The sequence below is a fragment of the Plectropomus leopardus genome, chromosome 7 (genome assembly GCF_008729295.1).
Source record: "Plectropomus leopardus isolate mb chromosome 7, YSFRI_Pleo_2.0, whole genome shotgun sequence".
Lineage (NCBI taxonomy): Eukaryota > Metazoa > Chordata > Actinopteri > Perciformes > Serranidae > Plectropomus > Plectropomus leopardus.
In genome coordinates, this window is record NC_056469.1 from 26,026,097 (window position 1) to 26,046,262 (window position 20,166).

The 20,166-nt window shown below is 39.2% G+C and overlaps 1 protein-coding gene across 2 annotated transcripts; it reads right to left on the reverse strand.

The window, feature by feature from the left end:
* Window positions 1-254: 254 nt before the first annotated feature.
* Window positions 255-18,548, reverse strand: LOC121946021 (histone-lysine N-methyltransferase SETDB1-B-like). Of its 2 annotated transcripts, none has more exons than XM_042490424.1 (25): window positions 18,467-18,548; window positions 16,619-16,822; window positions 14,820-14,986; window positions 14,684-14,727; window positions 13,863-13,989; window positions 13,594-13,764; window positions 12,678-12,879; window positions 11,783-11,856; window positions 10,697-10,887; window positions 10,447-10,576; window positions 9,491-9,701; window positions 8,287-8,400; window positions 7,861-8,161; window positions 7,454-7,715; window positions 5,822-5,912; window positions 5,611-5,727; window positions 5,328-5,497; window positions 4,715-4,936; window positions 3,644-3,814; window positions 3,093-3,223; window positions 2,832-2,851; window positions 2,487-2,605; window positions 2,126-2,382; window positions 1,944-2,032; window positions 255-548 (listed from the first exon to the last, which is right to left on the reverse strand). In XM_042490424.1, exons 1-25 carry the CDS (start codon window positions 18,481-18,483, stop codon window positions 431-433), a joined length of 3,720 nt encoding a protein of 1,239 aa, XP_042346358.1. In that variant the 5' UTR covers window positions 18,484-18,548; the 3' UTR covers window positions 255-430. The 2 variants fall into 2 exon arrangements, with proteins under 2 accessions (XP_042346358.1, XP_042346357.1); XM_042490423.1 differs by having other exon boundaries at window positions 4,697-4,936.
* Between the last annotated feature and the right edge of the window lie 1,618 nt (window positions 18,549-20,166).

The window sequence follows — 20,166 nt, forward strand, 5'->3', positions numbered from 1 at the left end:
TAAAACAAAATGCTTTTTCAACATTAAATATTTTAACAATATGGTGTTGAATTTTGTTTAAAATTCAATTGTGTGTTTGCGAACATGAGCTTCATTTGCTATTTCAGTTAAATTTGTCTTTTTTTTTAGTTTACATTGTACTATTCCTCTTTTTTAAATGTCTTTGTCGTTTTGTGAATAAGCAGCTGTGGGTGCTTAGATTCACTGAAGAAAAATGCATTTATTCAGATGTAAAGAAAATAACGTCATGGGTAAAATGAGACAAATCAGGGAACAGGTTTATATAAAATAAAGGCAACAGAACAGCTGTAATAAAAATCATACATCAACTTAAAAAAAAAAATTAAACCCACAAAGTTACAGTGTTGAAGGGCTCCTCTAAGTTTCCTACATATATATCAGAGGCAGTGAAGTCCATGACGTCTTCAGATCACAGCAGTCTTCCTCTGCACTCAGTGGATCCACAGCAGCAGAGCAGCACCTTCCCCTCCACGCTGCCCACCTCATAGTTGTAGTCCCAGGTCAGCTCTGTGCCGGCACGGATCCGCCTGCACGAGGAAACACACGCAGGCAAGTGAGTGCAGGACAAAACCTATCAATAAGTTTATTTCTAGACACTACACATTAATTACTACATTAAAAAGACAGTTCACAAAAAAATCAACACTACATAATTTGTCCTCTTACCTGTAATGCCGCTATTTATCAATCCAGATTCTTTCGGTGTGAGTTGATGAATGTAGGAGATATCAGCTGTAGAGATGTCTGCCTTCTCTCCAATATAATGGGGCTTGACAGCACTCGGCTTTTGGTGCTCAAAGCGCCAAAAAAATTCATTTGAAAAACTCGACAACAATGTCTCTTTCTGGAAATCATGACCCGGTTATTCAAGATAATCCACAGACCTTGCTGTGAGCAGTTTCACGTAGGAACTATTTTCTTTCTACCAAATTAAATCCGCTAAGTGTATCGCCTCATGTTGTAGTTAAGACCATACTAAGACTTGACTGAGACCAGAGTGTGCCGAGTGTTTTTTTTGTTTGTAGTTTTGCATATGAATTCTCCGTGTTTAAAGGCAGCCATACTGGATAACAGACGCATCTCTGCTCCAAACAAACTGCTTCTCTACATGTCGTCTTCATGGATCTGCTCCCACATGAGTGACGGCAGTTATCCATCAAAAAAAAAACTACAAATGACTTACGTGATTATTTGGACTTCAGGAAGGAAGTTTTGCATCAAATCACAGTAAGTATGTTAACAAATGAATCTGTTGTGGTCTCGACCGGTCTTGATTAAAAATACAGAGTCCACTCCAAAAGTAGTACCACCACACAGAAAGAAGCGTGCATCTACTCATGGACGAGAGGCTGGGGACAGTGTGAGATGTAAACGTTAACGGCGTCCTCCTCGGCTGAGCTTTAACGTTAACCGGCTCAGCGGTGTTAGTTGCTGCTGCATCTTCCTCTGCTGCTTAATTGTGGGTGGCAACTGGATTTAAGGTCATTATCGCAGCCCTCTTTGTGCGTATGTGCGGAGTAATTATTTTGATGATTTACTTCACATTTATTATGTCTATACTGAGGTAAATTATACAGAGAAAGAAATCATTATTGTTTTATCACCCAGCCCTGCATCTACTTCCATTATATTAAAGAGAAGGCAGACATCTCTACAGCCGAGACTCTAACACTCAGCAACTCACACCAAATAATCTAGACTGATAAACAGCACCACAGGTAAGAGGGAAAACATGTATTTCGATTTGGGAGTGAACTGTCCCTTAATACTTGCCTTCTCCTGGACTACTAGCTGGATTTGGGACAGATTAAAAGCTCACTCTTTATGTTTTCTCTAGTCTGAACACCCCATAAACCCGACCATCGTTGACAAAAACTCTTAACAGGCTCTGTGACAAATTTAAAATATGTTTCAAAACTCACTTGCTGGCAAAGAACGCCACCCAGGGAAACCGCAGGTCGTGTGTGTCCACAAAAACATTCTGGACGAAGAGATTAGGACTACAGCTGTGCTGTAACACGAAGAGGAGACAGATGAAAAAAGAGAAACACATCAGAACAAAACTAAAGTGACTTAAAAGAGATTCTGTAGGTGAAATACTTACATTGAGGTAACGCCCGAGATTTCCTTCCAACTTGGCATCGATGATGTAGCAGGACTCCTCACCGTCAAAGAACAGGCGGGTGTTTTTGGGAGTGTTTTCCCCGCCTCCTCCAGTCTGTCCCTGCTGTCCTGTTTTCCCTCCCTGACCTCCCGGCCCTCCTCCGCCTCCAGGCGCACCTGATTTAACCATCATCCCGTGGCCGCTCTTCAGGGCGATGCCACGAGTAGATTTCACTGCTACCTGCTTCTTCGTCACACCTGAGCCAGAACAGCAGCAAGAAAATAATAAAAAGTGAAAAAAGTGAAAACCATGCGTTTATTATTAGTGTGGTGTGAGTTAAAGTATTTTCTCTACTCCTCACCCGGGGTGACTTTCTCTCTGTCCTTGTTGTCGTCAGATCCAGAGCTGATGGTCTGAACATCGTCACTGTCAGAGAGCGTCATCACATCCTGCTTCTTCCCTGATTCTGACTTCCCTTGACTGCAGGACACACACACACACACACACACACACACACACACACACACCCACACACACACACACACACACACACACACACACACACACACACACACCTTAACAGAAAACTCACTTTGGGTGATGTTATTGTTCACACAGTTGCCGATAAACTGTTAAATAAAATATGCTTCAAATCCGGAAAAAAACTAAATGTCAGTTCAAACATATTTCTGAAAGTCCAACACACCTTTTGCTGTCTCCAGGTTCCTGTGATGGAAAACAGAAAATGTTAACGCTCATTTTAAAGACAATCACAGCATAAAATCTCCTGTAATAAAAGCTGCATTTTACAATCCATCCTCTGAAAAAAGATATCATATCTAAGCAAAGCAGTCTGATGAGCAGAATCAGCAGGATAATGTTTGAATATTGTGTGAGACACTGCCATTATTTTAAAAAGGCTCAGTCCCATGAAACATTATTCTTGCTTCATCTTCTCTGAACTCACCTTCTTCAGGCCCTGGCTGGTGAGCCAAGAAGCCACTTTGCTTTTCCCCGTCTCCTCTGGCATAGACGGCGGCTTGTCGCCATCGGCTCCTCTGGCCGACATGTTCAGTCCATCTTTACTGTCTTGACTCCCTGGAGCAGGAAGGAGAGAGTTGTGTGAAGAGAGAGAAGACAAAAACCTTCAAAACCCACCTTTGGATTCACTGAATAAATGCAAGAGAAACACTGTCGATATTTCCTCATTACAAAATATGTGTTGTGTTAGTTTAGCTTAGCATAAAGACCGGAAACAAAGAAAACCCGCTGGCCTGGCTCTAAAAAAAAAACAAAAAAACCAAAATCGACCTAACAGCTCCTCGAAAGGTCACTACTTAACAAGTAGCATCTAATACATTAAATCTGCAAAAAAGACTGATATTTTGTTACATAAATCAATAACTTAATCAAACCCTGACATACTATAATTATGTCTCATAAAATGTTAAACTGTTCTTTTAAATAAAAACACTGACATCCTCCCTCACTTCCTAAAGATGCCACCTTCCAGCTCACCTTCCTTGTTGCCTTTGACCTGACCACGGGTGGTGTAACTCCTCCACACGGAGCTGGAGCTGAAGTAGTTGTCCTTTACAAACGTGTCGTCTGAACTGTCGCTCTCATCTTCGCTCTTTGAATCCTTGTCATCGTCGTCATTGCTGTCTCCGGATGAGCTCTGGCTTTGGGCTGTGACAGATAAGAAAAACTACAACTACTACAATAGATTTTGTGGTTGTATGTCTCTGCTGACCAGTCAAGTTGCAGTTTACGTCCATGTCTGTTCAGACTGTCCATGCTTTGAGGGAATTTAACAAATGGTGTTCAGTGTATTTTTTGTAAAATGAAGCTATTACTATATTGGCAGGTATGATTCCAGTGAATAATTTCCATGGAGAAAACTCTGTCTTTGCTTATAGATTTTCTATTTTTACACAAGAGCACAGTGGAGCTCTATCACATGGTGCAATGAGCTTGTGGTGACTTCCAGAGGACCAGGACAGCACACAAACTCAAAAACTTAGATACATCTTCAATTCGGCAGCGCAGAAAATCCATACAATCAGCACAGTTTCAAGATGGACACCCAAGATCAGAGTCACAAATTCAGTATCTGACCACATCTCTCCCCTTTTGCTCCTGACCTATGGTGTTAAATAACGGCAAGCGATTTTGCAGAACATTATGATGTCACAGTAAAGTTGATGTTTTGGATATAAAATGCCATTACTTGATCATTTTATCCTATCAGGCATTTTTGTGAAGTTTTGTAAGTGTATGAATTCTTGAGTTATTGCCACCAAAATCTAATCAGTGCATCTTTGAGCCCACATGTCTGTTTGTGCCACATTTGAAGAAATTCCCTCAAAGCATTCCTGAGACATTGCATTTATGAGATTGCAACAGACACCCCAAAAACGAATGCTTCTGGTCACTGCTGTCGCCAGCTCGGAGACATAAAAACGTGAAAATCATGTGGAGAAGGAGGAGGATAAAATGCCAGCTGGAGTCAAAAGAACAAACATGGCAGAAGATTTCACCAGGAACATCAGGGACCGCTTAAAATCTCACCTGTGGACTTCGACTCACCCTTTTTGGGAGGTCTCCCAACAGGGTTTGAAGCCAATGCGGATGGTTGAATTTTTATCCTCGACATGTCCACGCCGCTCCCCTCACTGTCCGAACAGTGAGCCTCACTCTCATAGCCCTCCTTGAAGTTCTCCACACTCTCTATGTGGTCAAGATTGGCGAAATATTCGTCGCCCATCTCTAGACCTTCTTTGTCGGCAAAGTCGTCTGTCAAGATTTTACCTGGTAAAGTGGAAGAGGAAGGAGAATGTCACTTTGCAATCAAGTCACCTGATATTGTAATGTAAAGACTCAAACGTTCAAAACTTTATTGTCATATCAACGTAGTCGATTAAAATTTGTTTCAGTGAGCTCTTTGCACAGACAAAAACAACACTGACTCCAAGCACATTACAAAGATAAAACAAATACATAAAATAAGTGAAATCCAAACCAGTTAAAAGAATTAAAATAATAAAACAGCAGCATAATCCAAACAAAAATCAATAAATAAAAGATTAAAACAAATAAAACAATAAGCACAATCGGACCTGTGGGGGGATTAGCAATGAGCAAAGATCCATGTGTGCCTGTTTTTTATCGTCTCTGTCCTTGCAAAACCATGAATCCTCACCAGCATAAATGCATACAAAAGAACCCTTGGCCACATCATCCAGACAGCGGATCCCCCAGCCTTTGTTCTGGGTCTTGAAGAGCTGGAGGCGCACCTGCAGGCCGTGCTGCACCAACCGGTTGGTGCACATTTGAGAACAACATTTGCACCGCTTATTACACTCGTAGATCCTGAAAGAGAGAAAAAAATCAGACAGCGATAATGGCCTAAGAGACCAGACAACTACATCCGCTGTTATATTCCACAGTAATGAGGACATAAAGAGTGAGAGTTTAGGTCTGACCCTGTGGGGAGGCACTCCTCTAATCGTTTGTGCATATATCCAGCATTTGGGTTGATCTGTCCCCCCGGTGTGCAACCGGTTGCCTGAAGGGTCAACTGGTGGCAAGAGCATTTGGACCTGTAACAAAGACACAAAGGCCTGGGTTCAGCAAATTAACATTACTGAGAGAAACGAGAAAAATGACGGGTCACGGGTGAACGATTTCACTGACTTGTCTCGACAGCCGTCCGTGCAATCACACCCGACCAGGAACTCTGGACTTGTGTTGATGTATACTCCATCTTCAGGAATACGCTCTTTACCTTGAAGAGAAGAGAGGAAGCAATTAAATATTGCACTGTGATTTTCAAAAGGATCTGAGGGCAACAAAAGTCAGCTGCATGGATGGGTAATGGTTTTTAATTCATTTTCATTTCCTTTTGGTGAAGTGAAAAGCTAAAGGGCTTGCAAAAATAAAAAGAATAGATAAACAAATAACACAAATTATAATAACCTAAAAAAAGATACAGGAGCAAATGGGGGATATAACAGAAAGAAAACGAAACACAAAAGTAGAAGGAAATGTTTTCATCATACAACGACCAACACTGTTAGTGTGCTGTGACTGAATCTTTGCAGGTGTGTGGAATTAGTTTTTATGTCCCTCCATGATGTTAAGATGTACAAACGTCTTGTATCCCTCACCCACTAGTGAACAAACTAATGCCAGGATTAAACAACACAATATAAGCCCAATAATTGCTAATACTGAAAGACGTGAGGGTTTTGGAGAAGTAAACGAGCGTTAAAAGCACAACAGTTTTGACAGTCATAGTGGAGAACAACTGGCGCAGCATCACGCTGGACCACTAACTTTTCGCCCTTTCTCACCTAGTTTGACAACTTCTACAATCTTGCTGTCAGGAAAAACAGTGAAATTGGCCCCTTGAACCTCCTTCCTGATCACCTCTGTACATCGCACACAAGTCATGAAAGACAAGCAAGCTTTAATCGGTTGAAGTATTGCATGAAATCTGCCATTTCACTTGACTAAGTCCCAGCAAGAATATAAGAGTACTGCACTGATTTAGCGTTGCACTTCTGTATCGCATTCATGACAGTTAAAAATAAAACAAAAAAAAAACAGTCTAATCTATTGCTGCCTTCAAATTAAACTTGTGAGCTCATGGTAACCACATGGGAAGCCCTGTACACAAAATGTTTGACTTCAAGTGGTTATGTCATGCAAGCACAGCTGCTAGAAGGCACTGAGGCTAACAATTTAATGCTAGCGAGCGTGTCACGTAATGCTGGAAATGCAAAGGCATAATAACAGAGGAAAAACGTAAGGCTTCTGGGAATTTTAACATTTTCCTTTGACTTATTGTAAAATTACAATGAAAAACTCTGCAATTTCTAAAATTGTTTGGGAAATCCCTAATAATGTCTTTTTTTATTTCATTTCCTATATTACAAACAATGCAAGTGGCATCGACCAGTTTAACCAAAGTTGGAAGTGTTACGCTGGTTGCATTAATGTAGCCTGGAGCGTCAAACACAGATGTGGAACGAGCTACAAATATCTGATAAGATCACTTCTTCCTGAAAGGTTTTTCTTAATGTTTTCAAGTTTAACATAAAATTGAAGTGTTTTGTTCAGACCAAACCAACGCTGACAGAAATGGTTTAATGCAGCTTGCTCTGGAGTCACAAAAAGCTTGATTCAACATTTTTTAGATGAGCAGTTATACTCCTCAAGTCATAACTTGACTAAGCTGAAACAATGATCAATTTGAAAGGCAAAAAATATTGTGCACTCTGATCCCTGTCTGATCCCAGGCAAAAATAAATCCATCCCACTTACTGTAGGCTACTTTAGGAGGCGGCGTGGAATCGATCTCGTTGACGCAGGAGAGCGGGATGTCCTCCTTTCCAATGGTGATGTCGGGAATGTAATAGAACGGCCTCTGTGGCTGGAAGGGCCGGTCCACGAGCACGTAGGGGTCTAGACAGAACATCTCTAAGAATATAAAGTCACAGCGCGTCTGGAAGAGGTAATGCTGGATCTCTGCCATGTTACGCAGGCAAAGCCCGCACGGCGCCTTGTAGATCACGTGGAAGGACATCTGAGGGGTGGACATGGAGAAGACAAGAGTTGTACAATTCAGTTTAAGTGCAAGGATGTTGAGTCAAAAACGAATGTTTAAAGCTTAGAGAAACTCTACACTTTACATATCCATGACATTCGTCTTCTCTTCCTTGAGAATTTACCTTGCGGTTGACTTTGCGTCGTCCCGTCATGCGTCTGAAATCGTACAGTAAAGGTGTGAGGAGGGGGTTCTTTCCTCTGTGCATGTCTGGTTTTGCAGGTCGGACACGGTTCAGACAGGCAGGCTGACAGGTGTGTGCCAGGTAGAAGATGCGGTCTGTCGGGGCGCGGTATGCAGGCTGATGTGGGATGGTGGCCATCGTGTGGGTCATGGGGGGGATGGGAGCCAAAGTGGGCATCAGTCTCTGATAAGGCTGTGTGAAAGTGGGCGAACCAGTATTTTGTGTACTCAGCATTCTTACACTGTGAATTGACAAAGAAAAGAGAAAAAGATTAGTTTACATCTAAGATGAAATCACTGTCGATAGCACTTGTTTTTCCGCGTCACAAGTAGCAAATTATTAGACCAAACAGTAACGTGGACTCACTTGGTGAGGTTGCTGGGACTGGTGGAAAGAGACTGCATGATTTTGGAGGCATGAGTGCCGCCCACCCCGGGAACAAACGGAGAAGTACTCTTTTTTGCCATCTGATGTTTGTTGCTTGAAACAGTTAGGAGAGAAACAGTCAGTCAATATCAATACAGTCCACTTCTTCTCATATCATTTGAGTTTAAGGCTTCAATGGCTACATTATCAATGTAATATTTCTGTAAACGAAACATCAAACCAACATGTGTAACGTGGCAGTTTTTAATGTTTTTTGTCTTCCATCAGGAGTTGATGAAGCTGAAAAAACTAAGATTGAATACTTGAATTCATAAAACAGTACTTTCATGTGATGTTTGAAAAAGTTGAATTACTCTGTTAGTCCGACTTACCTGGAATTGTAAAAATACACGCAAACATGTCAGTCCAACTGAAATCATATTAAACTGAATTTCTCAAACACTCCTACAAAATGCAATTGGAAATCGAGCTTTCATGTATACACATCAACTGGACCTGAACTGGCCGAGGCATTAACACATGCTCCCAGTCACTGTGCCGGCCTGCATCGGTAGTTAGTGAAAGGCACTGTTTGTTATTTATGAGGGGAGAAGAGGAGGTGCAAAACTGCCCTCTATTTTTTTTTAAAAAAGGCACAAAAAATCTTAGTAAATGATCAGGTCAGGTTGGCAGTAAACCATGAATATAACAGTGAATGTTGAGTTTGTGCTGCAATTTGCAATTTTTAAAATGAAAATCAAACGCTAACGATCTATGACCATTCAGTCATGGCACCATTATCTGAGAGTGTCTGATGCGTAAACCTAGCTCATCCCGGATTCTGGCTGCTTATAAGTAAAGATAGCAAATGGGGCGATTTCTATGTAGCATCATTTAGCAGCAGCACAGCTTAACGATAAGTATTTAAAATGGAAACACTGTGTCGATGCAGTATCTCAAATATACAAAGACTTTTTTCCCCATTTTTGCAAATTTGTTTTTGGCACCGTTAATTTTTCCATAAGACTGAGGATGAAGCTCTAACTGGGTGTTAAGAGGATACTGATTTCACTTTGAGAAAGCTGTCCTTTTGTTGTATAATTGAGATTGTTCCATCATAGGATAAATTCTTATTCCGCGTCAGTTGTTTACACATTTGAATTTGATGGTGTTTAGTGCTGGATGTTCGGTAAGCATCACTCACTCAACACGCTGAGGCTGTGGGGGCTGAGGAGACTGAAGGCTCTGTTGGCTCTGTTGGTTTTGTTGGGTTTGTTGGGGTTGTTGGGGCTGTTGAGGACGCTGTTGAAGCTGAGGTGTCTGAGAGGTCAAGGCCTGTGGGGATTTGACAGGAGAGGCTCCAACTTGTCCGTCACTGGTGTATTGAACCACTGGGCCTTTACTCCTCAACGCCCCTGGAGATTGAAAGACAGCAAGAAATGACGTTAAAATGCAAATTCCTAAAAGCCAAAGACCCAGGCCTCTTCATACTGAGCTCACCATCTAAAAACACTATATCTGAGCAAAACTGGTTTCAAACTATGTGACAAACTCTTACTCCTCGCTTGGAGATGTATCTTAAAGCAGTGGATTAGTGACAAACCTCCCTCAATCACGCAGTGGCACAGCGAAACATGCAATGTCTTGTCCCTTAGAAAGACTAACAGCACGGGTGAAGGGGGACAATGATCTATTTGACAGAACTTGGTCACATCTCTTCACATATCTGCCTTTTTAGATATAGATGGTGTTATTTTTGTTTTTTTCCCCTTTTGTATCTTTTCTTTCTTAATTTTTTTTTTAATTTCTCCTCTTTATTTTTTCAACTGTGATTCTTGCAAAATTATCATTTTTATTATTATTATAAGTGTCGTTGTTATTATTTTGTTAACGTTATCGTTATTATTTATTTTATTTATTTATCTGTAGGCATGTCCTAATCTGAGATGTACTTGCATATGTGGTGAACACTGTGCTGTAAGGTCATAAAATCAATAAAATCTATATAAAAAAATTACTAAAAGCAGACACGAATAAAAACAAAGTATTAACAAAAAGTGTTTTACGTTTTTAAAGTTTTCTTGTTAAAAGACACAAATCACAAAAATGAAATGAAGCTTTTTTTGACACAGGTTAACAGTGCAAAAGTTCAAATGTTACCCATGTTAGGTCGTGTCCTCTGCTGCCCAGCCAGCTTCTTCTCCTGCGTGTTGGCGGTGGTCATCTTCAGGTTGAACATCGGCTCCAACCTGGTGGAGCCTCTGTAGATCCACTCACTCCTCTTGTCATCCTGACCAACACAAACAACTCTGTCAGCTGCTGAACTATAATTCAGCACTTTTAGTTAAACTGACGTGGACACTGTCCTACTAAACTAATGCTTTTTTCACCCATTTTTACACCAACGTACCAAAAAGAGGATCTTGACCAAGCTACCATCCACCTCCTCCACTTTGCTCTTCCACCAGGTTCCCTCCCACTCTGTCTTGATGATCTGTCCAACCTTCAGGAGCACCATGGGTCTGCTAGGGTACGCAGTGATGTACTCCTCGATGAAGTCTCGACACGACGCGTCCTCTATGTCCTCCCATGTACGCTTCACTGTGGAAATCAGAATAATCTCAATCTTGTTATTTATTCTATATATTTTAAATCACCAACTGGCTTCAAAATACATACAACCAATTTATCACAGCAATTACAGGGGTGCAAACTCATAATTAAAAATGTATGTGTTTCTTCCTCTTTGCAGCTGTCTCTACTGCTGCAGGATAAGACATGAACGGATTTCACACTAGAAGAAACTAGATATACCGCCACATGTATGTCTCCACTTACAGTTTACATCCATGTCTGTGAAAACATGGATGCCTCACACACATCTTCCCTCTGCAGCACAGATGATCTATACAACCAGGTTTTGGACTCATGCCCAAAAATATGTTTTATAAGGTCACCGTGACCTTGACCTTTGATCTTCAACCACCAGATTCGAATCAGTTTATTCTTCAGTCCAAGTGGACGTTTATGCTAAATTTGAGGAAGCTCCCTTAAGGCCATCTTCAGATATCGTGTTAACAAATATGAGACTGATGAAAAGACACAGTGACCTTGACCTCTTAACACCAAATATGCTCATCATGTTTGCGTAAAAACTGAAGAAATTCCCTCAAAATGTTCTTGAGATTTCCTTTTCACAGGAATAATCATTGGCGTAAAGAAAGTGGAATCATCAGGGGCTACATTAACATTCATCTTTAGCAAAGTGGTACCATTACAAACCTCAAATGAGTCGTCCCAAAGCGCTGACAACAGTATATAGTATTATCGTCAGTATTATACAAGTGGAATTCTGAATTACAAGTACACTAGCTCATGTTAGACTACACTGACGTAACATTGACATCTAATATAACATCCAAATAGTGATGGCTAAAATTTACCAGACTTTACAGACTACAAAAGACACAAAAAATGTAGAGAAACGGGCACTCACATGGTCGGCAAACTGGGTGCAGCTCAGGTAGAGTCACATATGAAGCATAACCGTCATCAAAGAAGATCAAAAACCTGAAACACATACAAGATATTAACTACAGCCAAAATGTTTTACTTATAACAGGTATGTAAGTGTTTGCACATCCCCTATATTTGATGTGTCTCTATCATAGTTAATGGTTTGTCCACCAGTGAGCATTTGTTTAAAACCTGACTGATGGTCAATACATTTTGGATACATTTGATTTTTTAACTTTTTAATTTCAAAACTTTTCTTTGACTTTTCAAGGACCCATAATGTTTTGTTCCTTGCCCCACTCATACTCATGTAGCGTTCCTCAGACATATAAGAGTCAAAATTTCAGTGTCCCATGTGATGTGTTCAAGGACCATTGGAAAAAATCCAACAATCATTTCTATTTTTACAGTTTCTGGCTGTGATAAATGGTTTCATTTTTAGTGATTTTTAAAGAAAACATGCCTTCTAAACCAGATGTTTTTTAAATAAAATAAAACAAAACATACTGGAAAAAAAACACAGGAGAAAATATTTTTTTTAATATGGAAAAAAAAGATAAAATTGCTACAATTTTTTTCAAAGAAAACATGCAGGTATTGGCAGGGAAAAAAATACAGCCATTTAAAGTTTGCTCTCCTATCACTTTCTTGATGAACAAATAAACAAAAACAAACCAAAATGTTGTCACACGTCGGTGCATATTAAAGCTACGCTGCATCGTCAGCTACAGAAGATAAATTCACCGTTAAGTTCAATGACTTTTCCAGGCCTGGAAAATGTAATTGTGAAGTGACTTCGGGAAGTACTGGTAAAACTCTAACATCAGCCAAACACATGCCATCAGCATCCTCAGCCTTTTTCTCCGTCTGCTCACCTCATACGGTTCTTGTTGTTGGGCATCTCTGCTACTATTCCAGCGTAGAGCCACACCAGGTTGCCATCCTTGTACTTGGCAACTACACGAGCACCGACATACAGAATCTCCAGTGTGGGGTTATAGTCGAAGGCCACGTGATTTCCAGACAGCAGACTCTTTCCTTTATCGAACTTTACTTTATACTTGAATAAACCATTTCCTGCATAGAGACAGAGAGTGTGTCAAATTAAAGATGGCAGATCAGCAACACTCAAGCACAGAATCCTAAATACATAATAATATATGCTGGAAGTCTTAATTCATTTTCATGAACAAAGTTTTAAAACTTTTCCAGAACTTTTCAAGGACCCATAATATAATTTCCATGACCATTCACAATGTATAAAACCAGCTTGACTCCATTTAAAAATGCAGAAAAAAAATTAAAAGTAGTAGTGAGGCATAGCATGGGTATGGACACTTTGGGATTCGTGGTCCTACATTTTTAATCACACTGTCACATTATTTTTCAAACATATAAGATTTACAGTCTATTTGAACATAATTCCAGCCAGCTGACATACACAGAGGAAATGTTGGGGATAAAATGAAGAAATGTACGTGATTGTTGACAGTATGTCACGTATCAGCACATACTAGAGCTACGTTACATCAACAGCCAGCCTGCAGAAAATTATTTATTATGTTACATTACACTGACATCCACAGACGATAACAGTAACAATTTATGTCAATACAACAAAAAAATGTCATGACTTTTTCAAATTCTTTAAGGGATTTTACTAATTCCATGACTTTCCCCAACTCAAATTTTGTGATTTTTCCAGGTTTTCCATGACCATGGGAACCCTGTTAATTGTTAAAAGCTGCCTTTAAGAACTAAAGGGAAGAAAAAAATGTTTCAGTAACGCACCGATAGGGCTGATAGCTACGAGGGTGCCTCTGTGCCAGGTCTTGGTGCGTTTCTTTCCCAGAATGGTCATCCCGACTCGGAGCTCGTCTTCTGTAATGTTCGGGTTCGGCTGGGTCATGGACGTAGACGGAACCTGGGATACAAACACCGCCGGCACTGAAGCCTGGATACCTGAGGGATCAGAAAAGCCGCACATACGGTTAGCACCAAATATACCTTCACGCGGGTGTGACGCATATGCAATATTACCTGAGGACGTGTGTGCTCACCTGACTGGGATTGAGGCTGTGTTGGAGATCGGAGCAATGGGGCACCTGGGGAAGGCTTGTTGACCATTTGGACCAACTTCTGCACCTGCTGTGTTGTTTTCTGTAGCGCCGTGGAGGCGTCTTTTAACTGGTAAAACAAAGAAACATGACGTCATCATCTGCATACACTGAGCCCTGACACACCTCCATCGATGTTTGCTGTCAAACCAACAATATCCAGATTGTTTCCCTTGTAATCATTTCTACAAGTCTTTGTCAAAGTTCTGCTGCATAAACACAAATATGATTTTGTTTTAAAATGCATAACTTCAAAAGCTTACATTTAACACATGTTTTGGAACTCCTAAAACAGAAACCTTCAAAACTGCTGCTAGTATGCAGTATATATTATATTATATTGTATTTGTACAATGTATAAATTCATTTTTATGCATATTGATAATCATGGGCACAACATTTAGTTTAAGATTAAATCATTTCATCTGAATAGCTCAGTTGTCATATTTTCCAAAAAAATATACTTACTATACTATACTATACTCAATCTGCAGTGTAATAGTAGATACAATGTTTGGTTGTATTTCCTTGTGACATACAATATCTCAAAATATAAATTTCTACAAAAGTAGGGCACATGATTCAGCTCAGGATGGCGCTACAATTAAAGGACATAAGGCGACAAATTGTTTGATTGTCTCAGCTGCTGCATCATTTATGGCGGACAATCTACAGCATTTGTTAGAAATAAGTTTTTAAACAATAAACAATGAACATCTTACAATAAAACGTGAAAACATAGAAATAAAACAAAGCTTTCTCACCCCTGGATCTTTGACGGGAGTGACGGGCGTCTTTGGAGGAACCACTGAAAACATAAAGAACGAAAGATATTTATCAACTGAGTCGTCTTCACGTCGTAGTAGTGATGAGATCGTAAGTGAATGTAGCACGACTTACAACAGCCAACAGCGATGACGTCATCATCATCGTCGTCGTCTATCTCGATGACCTCAGAGGACAACACGCCTCCTCCGCCCCCCTCGTCCTCTGAGCTGCTCTCTCGGTAAATGAGACCGTTCTTATGGTAAGTTTCCCTCACGAGCTTTTCACACTCCAATATGGACCTGAAGAAGAAAACACGTGAGCCTCAAAAAACAAGAACTGTAGAGAGACACTGTACAGTTTCTGTGCAGTGGATCAGTGTCACCGCAGACATTAAGCAGGTTGTGTATCGGCCATAATGTTACCAATCCCATTAAATACGGCTTCTTCATCAATGTATAAAATTCTGTGTTTCCACATTTATTCAGCCAATAAACGACTATTTTTTTTTAGTGCAGCAGCAATACCAGAATGAATGAATGAATGAATGAATGAATGAATGATTATATGAAGGCTTTATTTCGAACACGCAAGAACAAAACAAAAAGCAAAAACAAACTAAAATAGTCAAAACAATTGAACACATAGTTTTCTCAACATGTCCCAAAAGGAGCAGTAAGAAGCATAAGCTTATTAAATCCTGTCCCCTGCTGGTGTTTAATTAATCATCCGTTGCCTTCCTGTTTCTTTTTTTTGTTTTGTTTTTACATATTCACAAACATAAATAACCAAATATATTTACATATGTACATATTACCAATAACCGAAGCTTGTATAAACCATGTGTTTGTACGGCTTTTTGAACTGCGTCACGCTCGGACATTGCTTCAGCCCCCCACTCAGTCCGTTCCACAGTTGCCGTCAATGAAAATTACTCCAATCAGTTTCCCACATTGAAGTTTAACTATTTTAAATTTGTTTCAAAGAGAGCACTGGTACTGGATCAGCTCCTCCGCTCAGTTTCTTTTACTGAATTCAGGATGTTTTCCTCACAGCTGTGAATCTCAAAACATCATCCGACTCGTGTCCATGCTGCTGGAAGCTTGTAACGAGGAGGAGTCATGACAGAGAGGAAGGAACGGTCCGAAGCGTGGCTTTATGTCACTAACAAAGACGACAACAGCGCTGCTGTTGTGTCAGTAAAATGATACTTTCAAGTGACGATAGTTTTTTTTCAGGACTGATTGCGATCATTAGTACTTCATGAGACTGATAACCGATATTTGGAACTGATATGCATTAACAATAAAACTGAATATCTTTCTGTCAATATTAAGAATTTGGGACTTAACAAACTCCAACACAAAACGTTGTTTAAATGCCTTTAGCCAATGTTCAATCAAAACTAAAACTTTCAACATCATATACAGCAAATTCCCTGAAACTTTTTCTTTATAATGTTCAGTTAAAAATTACATAAAAAATGAAAGAACAAAACTCGCTCCTTCACTGTCAATGATACTTTTACATTTTCCGGTTATAGAGTAGCTGATTTTAACAGCCAGCTTCTACACAACAATCCACAACTTCAACAATTGTCGTTTCGACTTCTCCAACGTACACTCAAAGTGCCGTCAAAGAATGGCTTTTTACATCATACCTGTGTTCGATAGTGTCTCCAGGTTTATCTTCACCTAACAGTCTCATTTTAGATAACGCCTCATGCTGCCTCAATTCTTTCAAATGGATAAAGTGACCTTCCAAGACAAAAACGTGGCACAGTTACGCACACAGTACTAATGCTTGCAACTAACTGGGTATACAAAAATACTTAAGAGATGTATCCCTGTAAATATACTGTATTGGACTGAAAATATGTCTCTAACTAAATAAAATACACAGACTTTGGAAAAATAATTACGTCAGCTACTTACAAGTTGGCATCGTTGAGAAGCATGTCCGTTCTCGCCTCCTCTTCTTCTTTCTGCTCCACCAATTTCTTGAGCTCCGTCAGCTGAGCTTTTTTCTTCTGCACCATCTCGCTCTTCTCCACGGCCTCGTCGATCCACTTCTTCAGCTCATCCAGAGAAATACCCAGCTCTTCCTCCAGACTGGAGTCCCAGCCATCCACCTCCATTCTGACGAGAGAGAGAGAAAAAAAACAGAAACATGTTAAGATCATTTTAAATGTTTAAACATCTTCTAGGTCTCATTCACAAATGATTAATTGTAGAACAATAATTGTAATTTGGATGTTTTTTTGCTGTTGCTAGCAGTGTGCCATTTTGCAGTCAAATTATCAACAGAATAAAAGTAAAACATTTATGTATTTAATCACCTTGTCGTAAGAAAGTCTTAAAACTCCTAAAGAGATGTTCAGTAACGTCAATTAATCAATTAGTTGATCATAAATGTAACCACTGTTTTTGTAAATGAAATGTCTTTGAAAACTGCCATTTGTTTATACACATAAGGATGCACTATAATAAATGCATGCCATCGGTATCTGATGATATTGGCTTTAAAATCAAAATCTGTCAATATGCTGATTTCTGCCCATAAAAAAAAACTGTATTTTTTTATTTTTACTTACCAAGTAAAAATGTAAAAACATCAACTCTACATTGAAGTAATTTTCTTATTTTGCACAATGAATTAATATTGCATAAATTGAAAAGCATTGGCCGTCACAATAAGATTATGCATAATATGATGATAATTCCATTTTGGTTAGGTAAAAAGTTGATATATCAGTATTGGTGTCAGTTATCAGCCAAATAAGTTGCTATATCATGCATCCCCAATTTAAAGAGTTTGATCTGATAAACAACTATAAAAAAAAAAAAAAAATTATTGTATTGATCACCAGTATGACTACTTTGCGTGCGATTTTGCATACACTTACATCCATATTAATACTATCATAATGATTCCAAACATATCACTCAACCCTGGTTGTAACCCTGCATGTAATGTCTGCAAAGACTCGTGAGAAATGCGCACCAATATCTGTCTGTGTATATATAAATTACAAGAATAAACATTTCTGTATTTCTGATTTCTGCCTTATTTGTGCCATAATACAATGCACGGTAGTCGGTAGTAGAGGCACCGCATCACTTCGTCTAAAGCCTTAATGCATGCAGTGCAGACTAAAATCAGAATTGAGCTGCAGTCAAAACCTTGCACAATGACAGAGTGACACATGTGTACAAACCACTGCCTGACTTCAGTGTGTTGCTATTGTTTATACAGAGACACAGGGGCTGATGATGCTAACAGCTGTCCCACAGAAACAACTGCGAATAAATAGAGTTGTTACTGATGTAGCACATGCCTGCTATGTGGCATTATGTAAAAATAACAATTAACCAGTGTAAATGTAACCTTAACTCAGCTGCAGGAGTCTGAATTGGAGAGTCGGCTGCTACTGATTAGCACAACAATGGACATATTTGAAAGCCAAAATCGCTTTAAATGACCAAACCAATTTCCCATTTAATCTCAGCAGACACAGTAACCACCAACATTATCCTCTTTAACGTCATTGTCATTTTTTAGACACATTAAAGGTAAGCAGGGCAGCTAAACGACAACAAACCAGTGCTGAATACAAGTGAGAGTAAGCTAACTCGTTAGCCTAGCATTAGCATAGATAAAGTCTCATATGCTAACCGAATGATGCAGCTGCGGATAAATCAAACAGCATTTCGTCCTCTAGAGCAGCTCTCAAAAACACAGCAGCCGGTAAAATCGATTTAGAGACAACATTCAACACTCACCCCTCACTAGTTTCCATCTCGTCTGCTCGCAAATATAAGCTTAGCTAGCTAGTGCTATGCTACCATAGCTATACTAAGGAGCGCGTTCTTTGCATCCCGGCGTACCCGAAGTGGGCGGTGTTATTGCGCGCCGTTGAGTTGTGCGAGAAATGAAAGCTTCGCCCTCGCGGGATATTCAGGTACCAAAGAAAAGTGCAACCGAGCTGCATGATGCTGAACACATGTAGGACAGAGGCGCCGAAAATTCTCATGTCAGCATCATTTATCCAATAATTTCATGGTCAAAAAATAAACCAACGCTTTAATGACATTATTATTATTTATTATTATTATTATTATTATTATTATTATTAGTGGTAGTAGTAGTAGTAGTAGTAGTATTTATTTTATATCCTTTATTGACTAAATCAAGCTCTACACTATTGCATGTAGGACTTTTAGAAGAAAGGGGAATTAACTGTAGCAACATTAACGTGGAAAAAAAGCCAATTTGTACAAAAATTTAAGTTACAATGCATTTTCTGCAGCTTTGTGGGTCATTTTCTTGTGTTTTTCTTATTTACTTTTCTTTTTTACTTATTTTCAGGTAGTTTAAAAAAAACAACTTTTAAGTAATTTATTATTTTTGAGGCCATGTCTTGTAAAGGTGCTTGTTTCCTTCTCCCCATGTTTTTTTTTTTTTTTTTTTTTTAAAGAAATCAAACATATTTGCTCAAGTTTCAAAGGTTTAAACATGTTTCTAGTGTTGCATGTAGCCTACCAGGCTACTTTTAAAGTTAAATATGTCTTTCATAAGCTACTGTACCCTGAAGTGAGATACACGTCAGGTATTAGTTAATTAAATAGCAACTAATCTGAGCCAATTATTGAGTTACTGATTGAGACATACAATAAATTACCAGTTATTCATTCATTCATTATAGGATAATTAGGTGTATATTCAAGGCTTTGAAAATCTTTAATGCATGCTGTGACACCATACAATAACATTCAAGAAAACAAAAAGAACATTTTTAAAATATATATTTAAACTCAGTATTTTAAAAGCTGTTTATGTCATTATTTTATCGTGGTGTTTTGCTTTTTCAGAAGACTGTGAATTTAAAACTGAGATGGAATCAGAAAAAATGTGTTTTAGTCTCAATTTTATGACTATTTTGAGTCATTTTGCAACATTTTTGTTCAGTAGCCTAGTTTTAATTACTATTAATTAGAAATCACACATTTCTTTTCACTCTGGGAGTCATTGCCTAAGAGGAGGATTCAGGCTGCACAGACAAGATTGCAGGAAAAGACTTCTCCTGGATTTTTCTCGACTCTGCTTATTCTGCTGCAGCAGATTCCTGAAGATGCTGTCTCCACCGATGAATAACCAACACATGCTGCAAACTAAAGGGGTTATTTAATTTGTTCGATAACAATCCACTTGCATGAAAGTTTGCACAAAATCTCCAAAACATTGTGTGACAGCATTTGGGAAAAAGAGCAAAACATCTGTTTTGCATTATAGTTGCATTATTGAGAACTTTAAAACATCTGTGCGCTATTAGTGTGGAAAGGAAGGCATTTGCCTCAGCAGCTTTTCACAATGTACATTCTGGACTGATGAATAAGTCACACTTAATTTCTCGGAGTAAGCTTTTCTGTTCTCTGTTTTTCAAGTCAAAAATGTTGAAGCTGTTTGTATCTTGGCATAATAC

Bases quoted from the DNA above. Each gene is read 5' to 3' on its own strand.
- LOC121946021 (XM_042490423.1), bottom strand. The intron at 12,880-13,593 runs GTGCGTTACTGA...GTCTCTATGCAG, and splicing joins CGTAGCTATCAGCCCTATCG to GAAATGGTTTATTCAAGTAT. The intron at 2,852-3,092 runs GTGAGTTCAGAG...TTTCCATCACAG, and splicing joins CCAGCCAGGGCCTGAAGAAG to GAACCTGGAGACAGCAAAAG.